Here is a 20,117-nt window from a genome sequence, read left to right on the forward strand (position 1 = left end):
CTCAAGTGGGCCAAACTCCAAACACTTTTCAACAGCATGTTGGTACTTTAAACCATTTGGAGTTTGGGGCATTTCAGATTTCAGATCTTGAGATTAGGAATGTTCAACTGGTCAAGTTTATGCAACTTCTCTAAACAAACAAACAAACAAACAAACAAACAAACTCTAAATTTCCCCCAAAAATTTCTTCTGAAATCTGAAACACTTCTGGCTCAATTCCCATAATGGATATTTAAACTGTATGAAAAATAAAACTTAATAGGATATTTGAAGTAACAACATCAGAAAAAGACTATTGCTTAGTGATAACACTATGGGAAAATAAATAACCTAACAGATTATACAGACTGTTGATAAACAAAAGAAATAAATGTATTATTCTTAAAGACCCAAACTTAAATTTGTGCTATTTTCTCTAACTTAAGAGTATTAAACAGAAACTACTGCCAAAATTATCCTTGGAATTCTTTTTAAAAAATTAAAAATTAACTTACACATATGGGTGTTTTGCTTGCATGTATGTTGGCTCCCCTGGAACTAAAGTTACACAGAGTTGTAATCTGCTGTGGAAGTCTGGGGAATTGAACCTGCGTCCTCTGGAAGAACAGCAGTGCTCTTAACTGCTGCGCCATCTCTCTAGCCCCCTGTGATCTTAATCCAGGAAATAATCTCCAAATTCTTCCATCATCAAGAAAAGGCTGTTTTTTTGTTTGTTTGTTTGAGCTGAATACCAAACAAAGTAAATAATTATGACCCTGGCAGCACAAACCTTTAATCCCAGCACTCTGGAGGTGGAGGCAGCCGGGGATGCTCAAGGTCAGCCTGGTCTACAAAGAGAGTTCCAAGATAGCCAGAGGTAAACATAGAAACCCGTTCTCAACCCCCTCCCACAAAAAATTACTATTGTATCCTGAAATACTAAAACAGACTAATATTAAGCATTGCAAAACACACCAGTGCTTTAAGGAGGACCATAGATAAGAGGAAGAATTTCACGGTGTCTTAGGGTATTAACTCACTCCAGAACTTAAGTTCACGAGCCATTTTTATCTGAATAAAATGACAGGCAGATTAACTGCATTATTTAATTAAAAACTTTAAGTTCTCAGCTGCTTTTGACCCTCCTCATACAGTTAAATTTGCATTGGATTAAATGTGCCATATCCTGTCAATCATCCTTGTGATCTGGTTGAGTTTGTTCAATGTTAGTACTTAGTACATTAGTTACGTCTCTTCCTTATATGAACTGTTTTGGATTTAGGATTGATGATGCTCAACCTGTAGCTGGGTACATCCTAGAACAATACATCCTAGAACAAAAAGACAATACAGTTTGAGGCTAACAAATGAAAGAAGCTGAAATACTTAGTTGCAACCTTCTGGTTTAAAACATTTTTACAAACATTTATTTTATGTGTATGAGTGTTCTGCTTACATGTAAATATGTATGAGCACCATGTGTGTAACTGGTGTTCTCCAAAGTCAAAAAAGGTTACGGGATCTTCGGAATGGGAGTTACAGATGGCTTTGAGCCACATGTGAACTGGTGGTTCTGTACCTAGGTCCTTGCAAGAGTAACAAGTGTAACAAGTGCTCTACTAACTGCTGAGCAATCTCTCCAGCCCCTGAAAACATTTTTTTTTTTTTTTTTTGGTTTTTCGAGACAGGGTTTCTTTGTGGCTTTGGAGCCTGTCCTAGAACTAGCTTTGTAAACCAGAACATTTATTTTTAAGAGAGAAATAAACTGAAAAGTTGCTTATTTTTTAAAAACAATAAAACAAGCATGGTGTGCTTGCTTATATGCCTGCTAATCCAAGAGCAAAGGCAGGAAACTGTGAACTCAAGGCAGATTTAGGCTGTACAGCAAACTATCTAAAAATAAAACAAAGCCAAAAAAGACAGTATCATAAATAAACATTTTGTATTTCTGAAAAAAATGTATTTGGAAATATATCATTTATTTCCTATTTGCTCTTCTAAGCTGTTAATTTGTCATACTTCCAACACCTGAAAGTGGAACACCTTTAAACTGATACAGTCATTTAAGATAGTGGTTTTCTCCATGGCAAAAGGTTACATTATTTTATTTTAACCAATGGCATATACAGTTGAAGAAGTGATTCACAGAAAGGTTCTTGCACTTGTCAGAGAGAGTAACTGGTAGAGCTGCAGTGTGAACACAGGCTCCCTGACTCCAAAATCCTGCCACTAATAGGCTTTACTGACTTACAGTACGGCATATCCTGGCAGGCAGTGTGTTAAGTTACTACTAATCTTCAATTCCATATTATTTTGCTACAGGCTTCCTAAACAACCTTCTAATCTTACTGGAAATATTAGATAAAAACCAAGCATTATAAATGTGGTGGTTTGAAAGAAACGACCCTAGGGAGAGGCACGACGAGGAGGAAATGTGTCACTGTGGTGGTGGACACTGAGGTCTCCTTTGCTCAAGCTATGCTTCCTGCTGCCTGTTGATCAAGATGAAGCTACCTCTCCAGCACCATGTCCACCGGCATGATGTCCTGCTTCCCAACATGGACTATGCCTCTGAAACTGAAAGCCAGCACCAACTGAATGTTTTCCTTTTAAGAGTTGCTCTGGTCATGTGTCTCTTTACATCAATAGAAAACCTAAGTGAGCAATAGTAAACATCAACACAGTATTTAAAGATTTAACAGGTGATAACAACAGAAAGAAATACCTTTAACCTCCAATTGTCTCCCACTTCAGTTTTGATTCTGTTTAGCCAATTATCATCGAAATATGCAGGATCTCTGCAAATAAAGAAAAGCTGGATTAAGATCGTGTAGCTGTCACGCTTACGAAACACCCAATCCCATCTCATGTCATCATTTAAGTGAGCCATAAAATATGTATATATGTATATTTAAATTAACTTGTCTATTCATCTTTTTAAAATGGGTGTGTGTATGTGAATGAGTGTGCACAAAGAGGTAAGAAAGGGCAGTAGATCACTTCAAGCTAGAGTTATAGGCAACTGTGAACCATCTGATATGGTGCTGGGAATTGTAGTTGGTCCTCTGGAAGAGCAGGAAGCTGAGTCATCTCTCCAGGCTCCTAATTCATCTGCTTTTTCTTTTTTAAACAGGGTCTCACTGTAGCCTTGGCTAACCTGGAACTTGGAATGCAGGCCAGGCTATCCTCTAACTTAGAGAGATCCACCTGCCTCTGCCTCTCGAGTGCTGGAATTAAAACCATGCACCACAACACCCGGCCATTTATCCACTTTTAAAAACTAGTTAAGAAACAGTTCACATATTATATATTTATTCATTTAGATTACATACCGACAGAGTTGCACAACCATCACCATATGTTAAAGTTTCAGTGTTGTCATAGAAAAGGAAGCTTAGTGATGGAGATGGCTCAGTAGGTAAAAGTGTCTGTTGTACAGCAGTGATGGCCTGAGTTTGGATCCCCAGTTCCCACATAAAAGCCAGGAGCAGAGGCATGTGTCTAACCCAAGCATCTAGGGAGCAGGGTCCATGGGGGAAGGGGTTTGGTGTGGTGGGAGGATGGAGACAGGTGAATCCCTTGATTGAAACGGCAAGCTTCAGAATAAAATATTATCAGACTCCCTGTCTCAAAAACCAAGGTATGAAAGTTATTAAGGTCTGACATCCAATGTCAACCTTTAGATGACATCTATCTGTACATTAAGAGAAAGAAAGAAAAGGAGAAAATAAGATACACCTTGTATCTATTAGCTGTCTTTCTCATTTTTTATTTTTCTACTTCTGAAATTACTAATTTCTTTCTTTGCCCTGAACATTTTAATGAGTAAAACAGTAAACCATATGTCATTTATGTCCGACTTCTCTCAAGTATGATTCTAAGGTTTTCCTGTAATGTAACATGTATCAGGACTTGACTTTTTTATGGATAATTCTATTCTGTTAACTCCTCCCACCAATGCTTTAACCTATGAGGCCAAGCAGTGTGTTTATTACTTAACCAATGAAATCAACAGATTGATATATGACACTCCCACATCATATACATACATACATACATACATACATACATGGCTAAGCACCACATAATATGTCCATCCATAGTCAACTACAATATTGGTATGGTCTACTTTGTTTGTACAGATGCATTTCTTACAAACCATCTCTATGATAAGTGACTACTACAGTGTGGTTACCCACTCTTTTAAACTAAAAAAAGATAAATATTTGGATTGTGTTTACTCAGAGCTATGATCAATAATGATCCAGTCATGTTCCAGCTTTCCTATGGACATGGTTCATTTGGGGTGGAATTGCCCGGTCACATAACTCTGTTTAACATAAAGCTTGTCTGTGATGATTCATGACTTCTTTTCACTTTAAAAACTATGTGTGTGTGTGTGCACATGTGTGCACATGCAGGTGCCCATGGAGACCAGAGGAGGGAACAATGATGTGGGAGTCTGCTGTTTTGTGTTGATTTCATTGGTTAAATAAAGATACTGCCTTGGCCCTTTAAGAGGACAGAAAATTAGGTAGGCAGAATAGACTGAACAAAATGCTGGGAAAAAGAAGCAGATTCAGGAGTCGCCACGGTTCTCCCACTCCAGACAGATACAGGTTAAGATCTTTCCTGGTAAGCCACCTTGTGGTGCTACATAGATTATTAGAAATGGGTTAAGAGGCTGAAACTAATGGGCCAGGCAGTATTTAAAAGAATACAGTTTCCGTGTAATTATTTCGGGGCATAAGCTAACCATGTGGGCGGCCGGGTGCCAGGGAACGTAGCCCGCTGTTCCTATTACAACAGAACTGGATCCTCGGGTGCTGGATACAGTTTTACACTGCAAACATGAGCTTTAGGAACTGAACCCTGGTCCTCCACAAGCACAGCAAGCACTGTTGACCAAGGAGCCATCCCACTAGTCACCATTTCATTTTCTTTTTAAATTTATTTTTTATTATGGGGGGGGTCCTCTTTCCCTCTCAGCACCATGAGCATGAATAGAGAGAGGCCTCCAGGAGACAGAATTCAGTGAATCAGCTCAATTTTATTCCAAAGTATAAGGAATATCTGGGATTGGGGAGCCTGGGGACAAATTTGCATTAAATGGCATGCTCCTATCACAAGGCTCCTAGCAAAAGTCTTAGTTATCATATGTGCACCAAGGGAGCCTTCCAGCAGAGATCTATGCCAGGTTTCAAGCTAAAGATAAGTCAGGAATCTGGTGTAGAGACGGGCATCTGGTTTAGATAAGGTCAGTCCTTCAGGTCCAGGGACAGTCTCTGGATAAGGGCAGGTAGAGGCAGGAAGTTCTGCTGGAGAGAGGGAGCCCTATGCTGCCAATCTATTGAGATAAGCTGCCAGGGCAAGGGGAGACTGCAACCTCTACTAGTCAGCAGAAATCTTCCAGCATTTTATGGATATGAACATTTGCCTCAATTACGTAAGTGTACCATGAGGATACCTAGTGTCCTGAGAAGCTAGAAGATATTAAATCCCCTGGATCTGGGGATGGCTTTGAGCCATCATGTAGGTTCTGGGAACTGAAACCCCCCAGGTACTCTGCAAGAGCAATGAACGCTCTTAATCCTTATGTCACTTCTCCAGCCCTTTCTTTTCACTTTCTTGATGGCATTTATATATACAAAGGTTTTTAAGTTTGATGATGAAGTTCAATTTATCTAGCTTGTACTTATGACATTTTTTATTTAGGATATTTCTGCCAAGGTCACAAAGACTTATTCCTTTTTGTAGTTTTACCTCTTATACTCGGGTCTCTGATCCACTTCTATAAAGCAGAAGAGAGCTAACTTCATTAACTGGAATGTGGACATTGACACTCCTCTGGTCTTCCTTTAAGTGTAAGTTAGTGTTAGTGTTTCTAGGCAAAGTTTTCTACACCAAGAGAAAACGGTTTAGGTAATCTGTGCATTAGTACTTAGAGGATGACTGCCCTCACAAATACTGGACTAACAATCTAGACTGTTTTCTTCTACATTTTTTTTCCATCTACACCATTTTATCTCTGTGAACCAGCCTCTTCCTGTTTCTCCCAATACAAAGCTGGAAATGACTATAGATATATTTTAAGTCTTTATAATTTCTAATTAAGACTGGCTGTTACTGACTCATAAAAGCCCAGGAAGCTGCAGCCAAAGTCTATTTTCATCCTTGATCCTATTACATGTGGTTAAAAAGAGAAATGGCCGCAAGTAGGACACAAACATCACTGGAGAAAGCAGCATAGCACCTGTCAGAGAGAAGTGAGCTCTCAGAGAAGTAAACTTCCAAGAACTGGGTAGGCATGTCCCTGCTGCAAGCATTCTCTTTGCTTAAAATCTCTTAGAAAACAGACAATGCAAAGAAAACAACAGGGATTCTAGTATAAGAGCAAAAAATTATTATAAAGATCAATTCAGATGTTAGAAAAAATTTATATATTATTTTTGACAGTTAAAAAGGTATGATTATTGGCAGTAAAGTATTAATCTTTCATAGTCTGATGCTATGTGGTTGACTGCTAAAAGTCATAGGCACCGAACCAGAAAGTCCCTTTTAAAATGCTTTAAAACACTGTCTGGTTTAAAGTAGTCTCCAAAAAGGTTTGTGAGATGGCTTGGCCCCCAGTTTGTGGTACTATAAATAGATAATTATATCATCAGGGTGCTGAATTCATCAATGAATTATGGAGTATGAGGAGGGACTGATAAAAGATTGCAGATCACTGGAGGCAAGTTTTTGAAGAGTACTCTTTGGGCTCTTTCTGCTTCCTGGCATGCTCACTGTGACATCAACATAAGATCACCCATATCCTCCTGCAGCCACAGTATTTTTCCTTACTGCAGGTTTATAGTAGGAATGAGCAGACCATGACTAAAAACCTCTGAAAATGTGAGTCAAAATAAAGTCTTCTTTTTATTTTACTTATTTATTCACTGATTGGTTCAGGTTTTCTTTTTGAGACAAGGTCTCATGTAGCTCAGGATGGCTTCAAACTCATTTATTTTGGAGCTTGAGCCTCGCCGTGAACTTCTGATCCTCCCATTTCTGCCTCCTAAATACTGCAACTGTGCTGGGATCCAACCCCCAACCCATGCTGGAAGTCAAACCCAGGACCTTGTGCATGCTAGGCAAGTACTTTACCACTGAACTCTATTATATATTAACCCCTCCTCCATTAAAATTGTTTCTCACAGCAACCAACAGAAACCTAACTTGAAAGTGTTACAGGTAAGAACCCAGAAACAATTTCCCTAAGTTCAGAAGCTGTTAAGTAGCAGAGTTGAGAACACAAACTTTTTTGTTTTTAAACAAATAAGCAGAGCTCAACACAAATGATTCTAGCAAACACTAAAATTCAGTGGCTAATCCTCTCAGTAAACTGTTGGAAGTGGAAAAAAAAAAAACATCATTCATGGTCCCTCTATTGAAATAGATCCTGGCACCTGTTATTCACTGTTATTCCACCCGATACCTCACGCACATCTGCCATAAGGAACTTCCCAATACATTTTAGCAAAGTAGTTAGCACATATGTAGTAAGCTTCTAATCTACTACCTCAGCAGAACAAACCAGGAATAGTAGTCTGAACACCAAGCATGGTGGCACAAAGCTATAATCCTAGCATTTAGGAGGCAGAGGCTGGGGCATAAGGAAGGTGAGTTTGAGGCCAATCTGGGCTACATAGTAAATTCCAGGTAAATCTGAGTCATGCAGCAAGATCCTGTCTCAAAACAGAATACTCACCTGCAACTTTCTTTTCTACTGTTTTTCACCCCAATGGGACTTATAAATAGCAATAAACTTTGACTCTAAATGCAGGCCTCTGTGAGAGCCAGAGTTATTTTAAGTTTTAATTTCTATGTCATTGAGATCCATTTAAAAATGCCTCTGATCTACAAGCTCCTTGCCCAAGGACAGACAGTTCCTGAAATGCTAAAGGAAATGCTATCGTTTATGGAAGATAACAGACCACATGTCTTTCACTCCCCTAAACAAGTCTGCTTGACCCATCTGCACTGGATGTGCTTGATCACACGTGGGCAGGAGGTTCACAGGCAGTAAATACATCAGGAGGTACGCTTGCCCAAATTGGATGTAGGCTGGAAGTACGTCAGGATGCATGCTTTCTTGCGACTGAGCCTGATGGGAAATACTTAAGCTGTTGTAAACACTGATTCGGGGCCATTTCCAGGGAATATGGGTATAGACTTGGCCAGAGCCCAGCTACTTGGCCAGTATTTAATTAAGCCCTACTTCAAATTTGGCTTTAAACCGTGGTAGTGGTCTTATTTTCGATTGGTAGGATTAACACCTCTAGCTGTGAATTTTGCTTAAGCAGTGTGTAATTCCAAAAAATTTCTAAGTATTCCCTAATTAATGGTCTTGGGTAGGAACAAACAGCATAAAGGCAATTTTTTCACAACTCTTTTAAGGATTATGGGTTTATATTGCATGTAAATAACTAAATAATCTCACTGGGAATGTTTTTCACAAATAACAAATTATGCACCTATGCCTTGACAACTGTTAAAACCATCTCCTTAACCAGCAGTGGATTTATTTGCCTGTACTTACACTTGTAGCAGGTCAGATGAAGGAAAGAAACATTAGTTTTAATTCTTAACATAATTCCAAAAATATATTGTCTTCTTATATCCAAATGCTTTCAACTAACAACAACAACAAAAGAAATTAATTTAATTTCTATTGCTAGAAATATTTAAATAATGTAATATTCTTTACAAACCCATACACATTAATATGACTCCAACAGGAATCATATTTTGATTCTACTTCTTTAAAAAGATGGTTTGTTTGTTTGTTTAGGGCAAGTTCCAGGGTGGCCTTGAGTACTTGTGCGGCTACGATTTCAGGACTGACCACTTTGGTAATAGATAACCAGTCAGGGACTCATCCTTAGGAAGACTATTTCTCCTGCTTGCAGCATTCTTTAGTTGGCTGTAGTTCTTTGTCTAGGGATTGGACCCTTTTTTGTACATGATGTGATTCTACACACAATACACTAAAGAGTCTAAGAGAAAAGTGATCTAATAAACACTTTCAGCAAAGTGGTAGACAATAAAATCAACACAAAAATCAGTAGCCTTCCTATTAGACACAGCAAACATGGTGAGAAAAAAAGAAACGAATCTCCAACAGATATGACAAGAAGCTAGAAGGAAATCAAGGTTGTTTTAAAAGAGACATTGGGGGCTGGTACACAAAAAAAGGCTACATAAGTTTCCATGTAAGTGTATTTAAAAAAAAAACCTTAGGGGCACCCCTCTGGAAACTCCTCCCACTTCGGGAGTCTTTCTAGCTTGTTGTTATACACATTTGCTCTGTTCCAGAGGAAGAAAGAAATAGTAAGAACCACAGCAGAAGCAGCAGCTCAACTTGCTTAGGAGCTATGGAGCAGCAGCCTGCTCAGCAGCCTGGCAGCTGACCCACAGCTCATGAACTTAGCAGGCAGAAAGACAACGGTCAATTTTTTTCAGAAGATAAAATGCTAAATAATCTGTCCCCATCAGAGTACTTTGTTCATGGTACTGGAAGAATAAATAATCTCCACAAAAGCTCTAAACCGTGGGTTAAGAAAAATGCAAATGTGTGTGTGTGTGTGTGTGAACAGTTCTGATTTCTTCAGATATGCTGAAATGCCGACATCTGACATAAATTCGGATGTTTTTGTTACATTCGAAGATTTACTTAAGACACATTTCTTAGTGTTTTGGGACAGTGTTATGATAAGAGTTTTCAGTGACTATGAGAAATTATTTCATTTATAAAATGTGACAGAGCAAGAGTCACTGAAGCTTCTTGGTGGACATAAGACACAACTTCGTAATTAGATGACATTTAGTAATGAATCTGAGCACCTCAAGTCAATGACAACACTATAACACAAGAGTTATACTATCTAGCTTGAGACATTTTGTATTTTCAAAGTATTCATGGCCAACCTCAAAAAGATGCAATCTATCTTGGACATCCTCAAGACCCAAACCTCTCATATAATTCTTTGGTAAATTTCAGAACAGGACCATGGACAAGTAGTTCTACAGGGAGGAAGAAAAAGACCTACTTAAACGGATCAGGAATTGGTGAGACCAGTGCAACAAAATGCCCATATACAATGAACATCTACAAGCCTCAATCCAAACTCAGCCTTTATGGATAGTTATTTAACAGTAGGCATTCTGTTTCCTGAAGGACATCATTGCTGATCTGCTGAGCCGCTGAGCCAGTGGTTTTCCAGTCCAGGTCAGACTGCACACTAGAGCCCTCGCTGTGGCTTTCCCTGCTCTTTGCATCATTTCAGAATCCAAAGACTCTATTAGCTTTAGAATTCTGAATATAACTGTGTTCCTGAAGGCCAAGGGATGTATGAGAGTAATGTACAGAAGAGGGTATGATCCTAGCAGGCAACACCTAGATACACGTCGCCCTCTTTGGTGAAGACACCACACGATATGGCATGCAGCATACACCTAACATCTTAAAGGGATAGTATAGTGCCTGAGTTGGCTGAAGGAAATGTGTATGGAACTCTGCTGGAGATCTGCGGGAAATTCTGTCCACAGTGTGTGGACAGTATCAAAGCAGATAAAACCGTTGTGAAAATTAATTTGATACCGAAACTTAGCAACTTCATCACAATGTGGTTTCACAAGGTCCTAAAGAAAATATGTATTTGCTTTTCACAGCCTTCTAGAACTTTTTGACATGTGATTTTCTTGAGATCTGTGAAACTGTATATGTTGAAGGGTATTTGTTAATTTTACTTTTTTTCAAGACAGGGTTAGTTTAAGGATACCCTGGGCTACATAAACTTGATCCAGTCTAAAAGAGAAACAGAGCTCACACAAAGGTGATCCCAGCACTTGGGATCCCCTGCCTTTAATCCCTGCACTATGGAGGTGGAGGCAGGAGCGATATGGCTGGGTGGAGAGAGGAATGTAAGGTGGAAGGAGATAAGAGCTCAGTGCAGTCTGAGGACCAAAAGGTCTCTCTAGTGGCTGGCTGTACTGCCTCTCTGTTCTCTCAGTTTTCACCCCTAATATCTGATTCTAGGTTTTTATTATTAAGAACAATTAGAATTTGTGTTACATGCATCTATATAAAGTTATTAGAATAATATCTGACTATTTTGGTGACATGCAGATCACAAGTAATGACTCAGAGTATGCCGGTGTCAATTAAACATAGCAATTAAGACATCTATATAATTATTTTTGCTATATTATCTAACTAAATACTCATTGGCCAGTAAAACAAGCCTTCCAACAGATGGTTTAGCAAGACTTGAGGACCCCTTCAAGGAGCACAAGTCAGAAAACCTACTCTAGAAAACACAGATATATTTCATTTTGTTTACTTTAAATGAAGCCTCAAAATTTTTGTGAGGCTGTCTTTACTAGAACCTGTGTAAAATAACTCATGATTCTAATAGAAATAGAAAAATTACTCTGATCTTGAAATAATCCCTTAGGTAGGCTAGACAGAGCTAAGCATTCTGGAGTTTGTGGTCTAGTGCTGTGTGTTTGGATTTAGTGTGAAAACAGTTATTACAACGAAATGGAAGCAACATCTCCTTGCCAAGCTAGTTCTTAGAATGTCAGACAACAAACAGCTTCCACCTTGGCAATCATGGGTAGCATTAAAGGCGTTCATCAGGAAGATGTGGGCGTGTGGTGTGCCAAAGAAAGCACTGCCTGTTACTAACGTATGAGAGCTGAAGGCAGGTCAGACCTTCTGGTTTGTCTTTAAACAAGCCAATGTAAACACCAAGTTCAACAGTTGCATTTTAAGTATGATCATTTAACACACTCAAATGGTTACGCTGGAAGTAGTTTCTTCTTGTTTGATAAAGGCTGAATTTTACTTAAAACAGTTATCTGATTTTTTTTAACACTTTAAAAGTAAAAAATGTGCGAGGGCCAATGAGCAGGCTCAGTAAGTAAAGTGTTTGGTATAGAAGTCTGACAACCAGAGTTCAAGATAGGAGAGAACAGACTCCCCAAAGCTGCCCTCTGACCTCTACATGTGCACTATGCTATATATGTGACACACTGCATATGCACACACACATAACAAAATGAATTATTCAAAAAGTGAGAAGTATACAGTTGTTAATTTATTAATGTCATAGAAGTATCTTAATTCTCATGAGGAAAAATGAATTTATTAAAAAATCTAGCAGACTTTGTAATTTAAATTAAGATAAAATTTTGTTTAAAAAAAATTAAAAAGAAAACTGAGCTGGTGATATGATTCAGCAGTTCAGAATACTTACTGCTTTATCAGGGTTTGCATTCCAGCATCCCTATCAGGCAGATGTGGAGTTAAACCTATTACTCCAGCTTCAAGAGACCTGATGCCTGCTTCTAGGTATCCGTATCCACCCTCTCTCCCCCCACACACACATGTGGGCATAAAGAAAATAAACCTTAGGTACTACATAGTTCAGAGTATAATAATACAGAAAGTATAGGGAACAGAAAATGTATGACAATTGCTATATCACACTGTTGATAAGGAAAGAGCTCAGTGCTAAGATTAGAGTGGTATTCTACCAGAGACAGAATTCTCAAGTTGTCCTATAATGGCAAAATCTGGTTATCAACCTCAATTAGAATAACAACCACTGCCCTAACTAAACTTGCTGCCAATCTATACCTAAGTACATGCCATCAAAATTCTCATTGCTGCTTACAGTTGTCATTCCACATGCAACTCAAGTTTATATAATCTTTTTGTTATAGTTCAGATCTGAAATGATCCCTAAAGGTGCAAGGTGGTTTGTGACTTGTAACTGTTAAGATGGTGGATGCTTTATGAAGTAAGGCCTCTGTAAGAGGAAGCTAGATTACTGAAGGCTCACCCTTGAAGGAACTTCATAGGGCCTCTACGACATCCTGTCTTGCTTCTTCTTTTAAAATGTACTTTATCATCATACGTTTTGTTTGAATTTATGTATGTGTACTATAAGCATGCCTGGTGCCCAGAAGCCAGAAGGGGCACTGGATCTCCTGGACCTGGAGTTACCAATGGCTGTGAGTCACCACGTGGGAGCTGGGAACCAAAGCTGAGTACTCAGCAGGAACAAGTGCGTTTAAGCACTAAGCCATCGCTCCAGCCCGATTTGCTTCTTGACGTCTGTGAGGGAAGCTGATTCTTCTGCCAATGCTCGCAACATGGTATTGCCTTGTCAGAGGCCCAAGAGCAATGGGACAATGATCAAGGGCTGAAATACCCAAAACTATAAACCAAAAACAAACCTTTCATATGAATAGATCATCTTATTCTGTCAAAGATAGAAAACCAAAAGAAAGACAGACAGACAGACAGACAGACAGACAGACAGAAAGAAAGAAAACTAAATCTCACACTTTAACTTTTTTAATCCTTTTCAATTCAAGAAAGGCTTATATGTAAGACCATAAAAAAAGACAAGCAATTTATTCTTACATCTTTTGAAGAACCTGGGACATCACCACCCCATTCGTTAAATCTTCCACGGTCTGGCATGGTGTATCCACATTAAAGGTCTGGATCTGAAGGAAGAAAAGATCCAATGGTTAGCTATATTAAGATTTCTTAGGGTTTGTTTGTGTGGGTGTGTCTGTGTTGTGCATGCACATGTGTGTATGATTATTTCATAATGAGATAAAAATTTTAATAATCATAATTTTCCCCATATAAGCGAAAGAGAAACTGTAGTAGATACTGGCCAACCCTCATCACACTACTCACAGACGACCGTCCAAGAAGATGATGGTGACTTCAGCCCCTCTAACAGTGATGACTGACTCAAGCCCAATAAGGGCCAAAACAGTATGGACCAATGTGCATGTGTGAGGGCAGGTGTGTGTCACAGTAAACATGTGGCAGTCAGAGCACGACTTGTGGGAGCTGGTTTTCTCCTTCTACCAGGTGAGTCCACAGACAATGCAGATCATGAGGCTTGGTAACAGACACCTTTATTGACTGAGCCATCTCATCACCCAGAAATAAGTCTTAAGGGTTATGTAATGGACAACAGAAAACAGAGAGGAAGGATTCAAAGAACTAAGTATTTGAGATAAATTTTGATAAATTTTAACCACTGAACTTAAAAATGTGAGATCTCCTATTATGAATAATTTATTTTTTTAAGCCTAGTCAGGTTGAGACTTCTGATACTCAAAGGCGAAAATATTTTTATATGGATACAGAATTCATATTTATCATCATTAGGTTGGATATTCAATTCATTCCAGTTTCAAATATATACTGAATCACAACTAACTTTGTACTGATTAAGAGAAATTTAAGAAATAAACCCAAGAAGGGCCTAAGGGCACACACCTATAATTCTAGGACTTGGAAAGTAGAGGCAGAAATTCAGGGGATCAAGGCCACCTGAGACCAAAAAAGAAATACAGCCAACAGTTATCAGCCACTGACAAACCCGGGTTTAAAAGGAAGTAAGTCAATGAGGATAAACAGATGAAGGACATCCTAATACAGATCTTTTAATTTGGTGGAAATATTGTGGGGTGTATGGACACAGAATTCAATTGAGAAGATATGTTGTAGGAATGAAAAGAAGCCTGGTATAGATAGGTGGAAACTATGGGAAGAAAGGAACAGAAGGGTATATAGAACACGTGAAGAACTAAAGAAAGAAGGGTCATCAGGCAAGACTCGATAAGCCACATCTGTAATTATCTTAAGAGTAATGGTAGTTTGTAAGAAAATGATTTGAAGCAAGAAAGTGAGACCCAAACTGTACAAACCAAACTGATGTAATATGAAGGAAATGCTGGAGGGAAAGAGGCAGGAAAGCCTGCTGTGGCATTCTGTTAACACTGATGAGTCTAAACTAGAGAGTAACAACAGAAATACTGAGATAACACCCAGGTGAGCACCCTTCTTTTTATTTATTGGGTTAGGAAAAAAAATGCCAAGTTAAATAAATATTTATTTTTAAATTTTTAAAAATACACATTGCTATATAAGCCATGAAGCAGTAAACTGCAACTAAAAATGGGTATATCTATCTGCTTCTCTGTACCATAGTATCCACAATGTCGAGGTCTCGTGTAACCCAGGCTATCCTTCAATTCATTATGTATCAGGTCATGGTGACCTTGAGCTCCTGATTCTCCTGCCTCTACTCCCAAGTGCTGGGAGAACTATTAACAGTGTAGTAATAACTTCCTATTTTATATAGGGCAGGAGTCGTTCAGATGAAGATGGTTACAGCAGCAGAAGCAAGGGATTTGTCACTACTTATAGGAAGCAGTTTTTAGTCAGACATAATTTTGGGAGATAAAAAGGTCCTAACTTAAATACATACAGAGTTTGGATTTTAAAAAAGTTAGCAAATAAGCCAAGCATGGCCGCATACACTTTTAGTTCCAGTTACTGAGGAGGGTGACACAAGAGGATTGATTCTAAGTTCAATGCCAGCCCTGAAATATAGTGAGGATCCATGGGAGAGGATGATGACCAGAAAACGAGTAACAGGAACAAATGAACCAACTAACATCTCAGGTCTGATTTTAAACTTTATTCCACCTGCAGCTGCCTCCACGCTGATACATTAAAAAAAAATAGTACCCATTTTAATTTTCTAGGTGCTAAATTAATGGTCCATTTAAAAGCTATCTCTTTTTGTAGGTTTATACATGGAAAAAAAGAGATGAAACAGTGGCAATCACATATTACATCTTAATCGCTTGGTACAACATCTCAAAATAAGGGGCTTACTGATTAAGTTCAGTGAACACTGCTTGGAATGTCATGAATCAAGTCCAATCCTTAATTTTACTACTAATTTATCATATAGCCTGGGATATTTTACCTAATCTCTTTTAATATCAGTTTTTTCCATATAAAGATTGGGGGGTGGGACAATTCTGTATTCTGTCAATTATGTTTTAAATAAACGCTGATTGGTCAGTAGCCAGGCGGGACAACCAGACAGAAAGTAGAGGCAGGGCAAGGAGAACAGGAGTATTCTGGGAAGGAGGAAGCCCATTCCTCCGCAGTTCTGTCCAGACACTGAAGAAGCAGTATGTGACCTACCCCACTGAAAAAGGTACTGAGCCATGTGGCTAACATAGATAAAAATAATGGGTTAATATAAGTTATAAGAGTTAACAAAAAGGCTAAGCAAATGGGCCAAGCAGTGTTTTAATGAATAGTTTCTGTGTGATTATTTCGGGGCTAAGCTAGCCAGGCGGCCAGGGCCACAAGCAGGCCCTTGTGTTATGGGGGGGGGGGTTATTTATATTAGCAGTTTCCAAGTCTAGGTGTACATGATAGTCATCTGTGTAGTAATATTTTATGTTTTAACAAATAAAGCTTGCCTGATGATCAGAGTGCAGAGCTAAGCCACTAGAGGCAGACAGTGGGTACACATACATTTAATTCCAGGACTTGGGATCTCTGTTAGTTTAAGGCCATGCTGGGCTACAAAAGATTCAATCAGTTTAAGAAAAACATAGTTCATGCAAAGGTGATCCCAGCACTTGGGAATCCCATGCTTTTAATCCCAGCACTAAGGAGGTAGAGACAGGAGTGATACGGCTGGGCTGAAAGGAATATAAGATGGGGGTGGGAGACAAGAGCTAGTGCAGTCTGAGGTTTGCTGGAGAAAGATGGAGTCTGGAGATGTAGTCTGAGGACAGGATCACTCCTTCGGTCTGAGCACTGGTAAAGGTAAAAGAACTCTCTAATTCTGGCCTCTCTGCTTCTCTGATCTTTTCTATATCTTACTCTGTGTTTTATTATTAAAATCAACTGGAATCCGTGCTACACACCTGGGAAGTTTTCATTTTAGAAACACATTTCTTAGCTCCACCAAATGAATCCTGTATGATGTGTTTACAAAGCTAGAATTTCTTCTCTCTTTTTCTGTCATTCCCCCACTGTGTGTGTGTGCGCGCACACACACAAATGTTGCTGGAGGATTGAACCTTGCAAATGCTAGGTATAGCTCTACTACTGAGCTATATCTCTACATCTTTTCAAATTCTGAGATTTCTCTTTCTTTCTTTACCTTTTTCTTTCTCTTTCTCTCTTTCCTTTTCCACCCCCACCTCTCTCTAGGAGTGTTTTGCACACTTGTATGTGTACTGTGTGCATGCAGTTCCCTCAAGAGGCCAACATATCTCCTAGAACTGGAATTATAGACAACTGTAAACCACCATGTAGGTGCTGGAAATTGAACTTAGGTCCTCTACAAGAACAGTCAGTGCTCCTAACTGCTGAACCATCTCTCCTATCCTCTTTTAAATGTCTGAAACAGAATCTTGCCAATAGCCTTGAACTAACTCTGTAGTTTCTACAAACTGTCAATTTGTAATCCTCCTGCCTCAGCCTTCTGAGTAGCTGAGATTACAGCTCTGTGCAAACAAGTTAATCTCTGTTAATCTATTTTAACAAATGCATCAAATTAATCCTTATGTACCTAGGCACTAGTTTTAGCATCTGGAACCCTCTAAAGTACTACCAAGGTTAAGGAATGAATGTAAGCTCTTATCCATCCTACCCCAGGCTGGGAATGGAACTCAGAGTCTTGTCCATGCAAGGAAAGTGTTCTAGTACTGAGTTAACATTCCTACTCAGGGTTACAAAATCGACCCTGGTCAATCAGAAGAAAAAATTCAATAAAGCAAATAGTTTTTTTTCTTTTTTAATTTTTATTTTTTTATTTATTTGAGACAGAGTTTCATGTATCTGAAGCTGGCCTGGAACTCACTATTGAAGACAACGATGACCTTAAACTCTCCAATCCTCCTGCCTCCGCTTCCTGATTGGGAGAATTAGAAGTGGACTGCTGAGATTAAGGGCGTGCACCACCGCCACATCTGGTTACACACTGCTAACCCAAGCTTTGTGCAAGTACTCCACAAACTGGGCTACATGCTCAGTCCAAAGGAAGGAATTCTAAAGAAAGAGTAATTTGACAGACTATGTGTATCCACCCCAGGACTCAGAGCTAAATTTTCACTTTGATTTTTAAGATGGAGCTTCTAAATAATTGTTTTCTGTTTTAGCCCTTCAGGTACATAGGTACTTAGGAGAGCTTGAGAATGTTCCCCTCTGCTCTTAGAACTGACAGAGATCTCAACTAAGAAATAAACTTATAGTTGCGACATTTCAGGATAGTAATACAGTAAAACTGAAAGATAACTGCATTGAACTGTGTTAAAGCACAAATTCTATCTGAAGGGCCACAACCTTTCTTGTAATTTCAAGAAGCTCTGAGAACACATTCCACCCTCCTCCCTCAAAAGCATCGGAAGAGTAAAGCATGAGGTCATGTGTAATCAGCAACTTTAGGCAGTGGTTCTCTCCAGGAGGGATTTTTTGCTCCCTAAGAGAGTTTGGAATAGTGACGTAAGTACTGTTATTTCATAATCAGCAATGCCTCTATTAAATACCCTAAAATGCACACAACAGTGCCCCTAACCATTAGTCCAAAATATCAAACAGCTGTGAGCTTAAAACCTGCTCTAGCACAATGTTTCTCAAACGTTGTCTTGAGGTTCCTAACTACACATCACCTGGGACTATAACAGAAATGCAAATTTCAGATCCTGTCTCAGACCTAGAAACTCTGGCCCCAGGGCCTAATAAAATGGTTTGATAAAGGTTCCAGGTGATGTTGATCAGTGATAATGTAGGAGAACCACCGCAGGAGCCAGCAACATGCTACTCAGACTTTTCCCCCAAGGGCTTTAAACCTTTGTACACCAGAAATGTCTTTATTCTTCCATTAGAGGATCAAATTTGTTGGTAGGATGGAGTTAGACAAAGGTGGGAAAACAGAATGGGAGGGATTCTAAATGTTAGTTGCATTTCATAGGCTCCCAAAAAAGTACTGTGAAGATAAGGACATCTAAAGACTGAGGCGTGTCACAGAAGTGAACCACAACTATGGTTCTTTTCCCATTAGTCTGATGTCATTATCTGATTGTATTCTAGATTCTTTCTCTTTAAATATGTTTTAAGACTAAGTATAAGTCTGCGACTGTTTTGCCTGAATGTATGTATGTGTACCACAAGCATGCCTGGTGCCTGTGGAGGTCAGAAGAGGTTATCGGATCCCCTGAACCAGGGCTGTGGATGGTTGTGAACCCACTGTGTGGGTTCTAGGAAACAAATCAGGGTCCTCTGCCAGCACAACAAATGCTTGTAACTGTGGAGCTCTCTCTCCAATCCCTCTAGATTCTTTCTTGCGTTCAGGTTTCTTGGGTAAGTGACTGGAATTATATAACTCAGGTGTACAGTACACACACAAGGCCCCAGGTTTAATATTCAGCACCATAAAACAAACAAACTAATTAAGACCGGGAGAGTGCAATCTTTTCATCCTGAATCATGCAGAGTTCATGAAGCTGGGCTTGGGCAGTACCAGATTTGGTTCCCCAATTTAAGCTGCTAGTCACAGGGAATCCCACGGGTCCATAAAACAATACAGGTTACTGTTACTGCCCTTGGTTACCCACCAGAACTTGGAAGTAAGACCCTATTGCTAGAGACACTACATTCTTGAGTCACAGGTTGTGGAGAAATCAAACTGGTGTTGACCTTGAAGCTTACTCCCTACTGGCTAGTTCTCAGAGTGCTGGATGGTGCTAGATGGGCTGCTGGGAGAGAAATATAATCAACAGTCTTACCCAGCTGTGAACCCTGCAAGTTACAATGACAAACAGACTGGCAAAAATATGCCCACTGGTGCAACAGTGGCATCAGTGTTAAGGGACTAAGCAATCGCTTACTGGTTGGACACAAGGGTCACTCCACAAACCAGAATTCATGCTTTGTGCTGTTAACTGGGACAAGAACACGTGGTTGTGTAGGTCACAGACTCTAGGAGAGAACTTACTATTATTTTGCCAAACGGACATTCTATCTGCCTTCTAAACAATTATCTTTATACCCGTTGAATAGTGCAGCTCTTAACCCGCATCGGAGAAGCTTACTTCTGTAGTAGGGGGCAATTAATGTGGAGACTCACAACTAATCAAGAGTGCAGAGAATAGAAACTGAAGTGTTCGACCCTAAATGGCACATCTGTGTCACAGTCCCTCTCCTAAGACTCAAGAGATCATTGCGGGGGGGGGGGGGGGGG

At 39.4% G+C, this 20,117-nt stretch overlaps 1 protein-coding gene across 1 annotated transcript in view; it reads right to left on the minus strand.

Moving 5' to 3' along the window:
* The window catches only part of Hook3 (hook microtubule tethering protein 3), an 84,467-nt gene that overhangs the window by 61,368 nt on the left and 2,982 nt on the right, over positions 1-20,117 (minus strand). The window contains exons 2-3 of the mRNA XM_050146736.1: positions 13,457-13,542; positions 2,705-2,777 (exon numbers count right to left, since the gene is read on the minus strand). Coding sequence (XP_050002693.1) covers positions 2,705-2,777; positions 13,457-13,542 — 159 coding nt within the window. The remainder of the gene's footprint in view (positions 1-2,704; positions 2,778-13,456; positions 13,543-20,117) is intronic.

The sequence above is a fragment of the Alexandromys fortis genome, unplaced genomic scaffold (assembly GCF_014885135.2).
Source record: "Alexandromys fortis isolate MF-2015 unplaced genomic scaffold, M_Fortis_MF-2015_v1.1 scaffold_55, whole genome shotgun sequence".
NCBI lineage: Eukaryota > Metazoa > Chordata > Mammalia > Rodentia > Cricetidae > Alexandromys > Alexandromys fortis.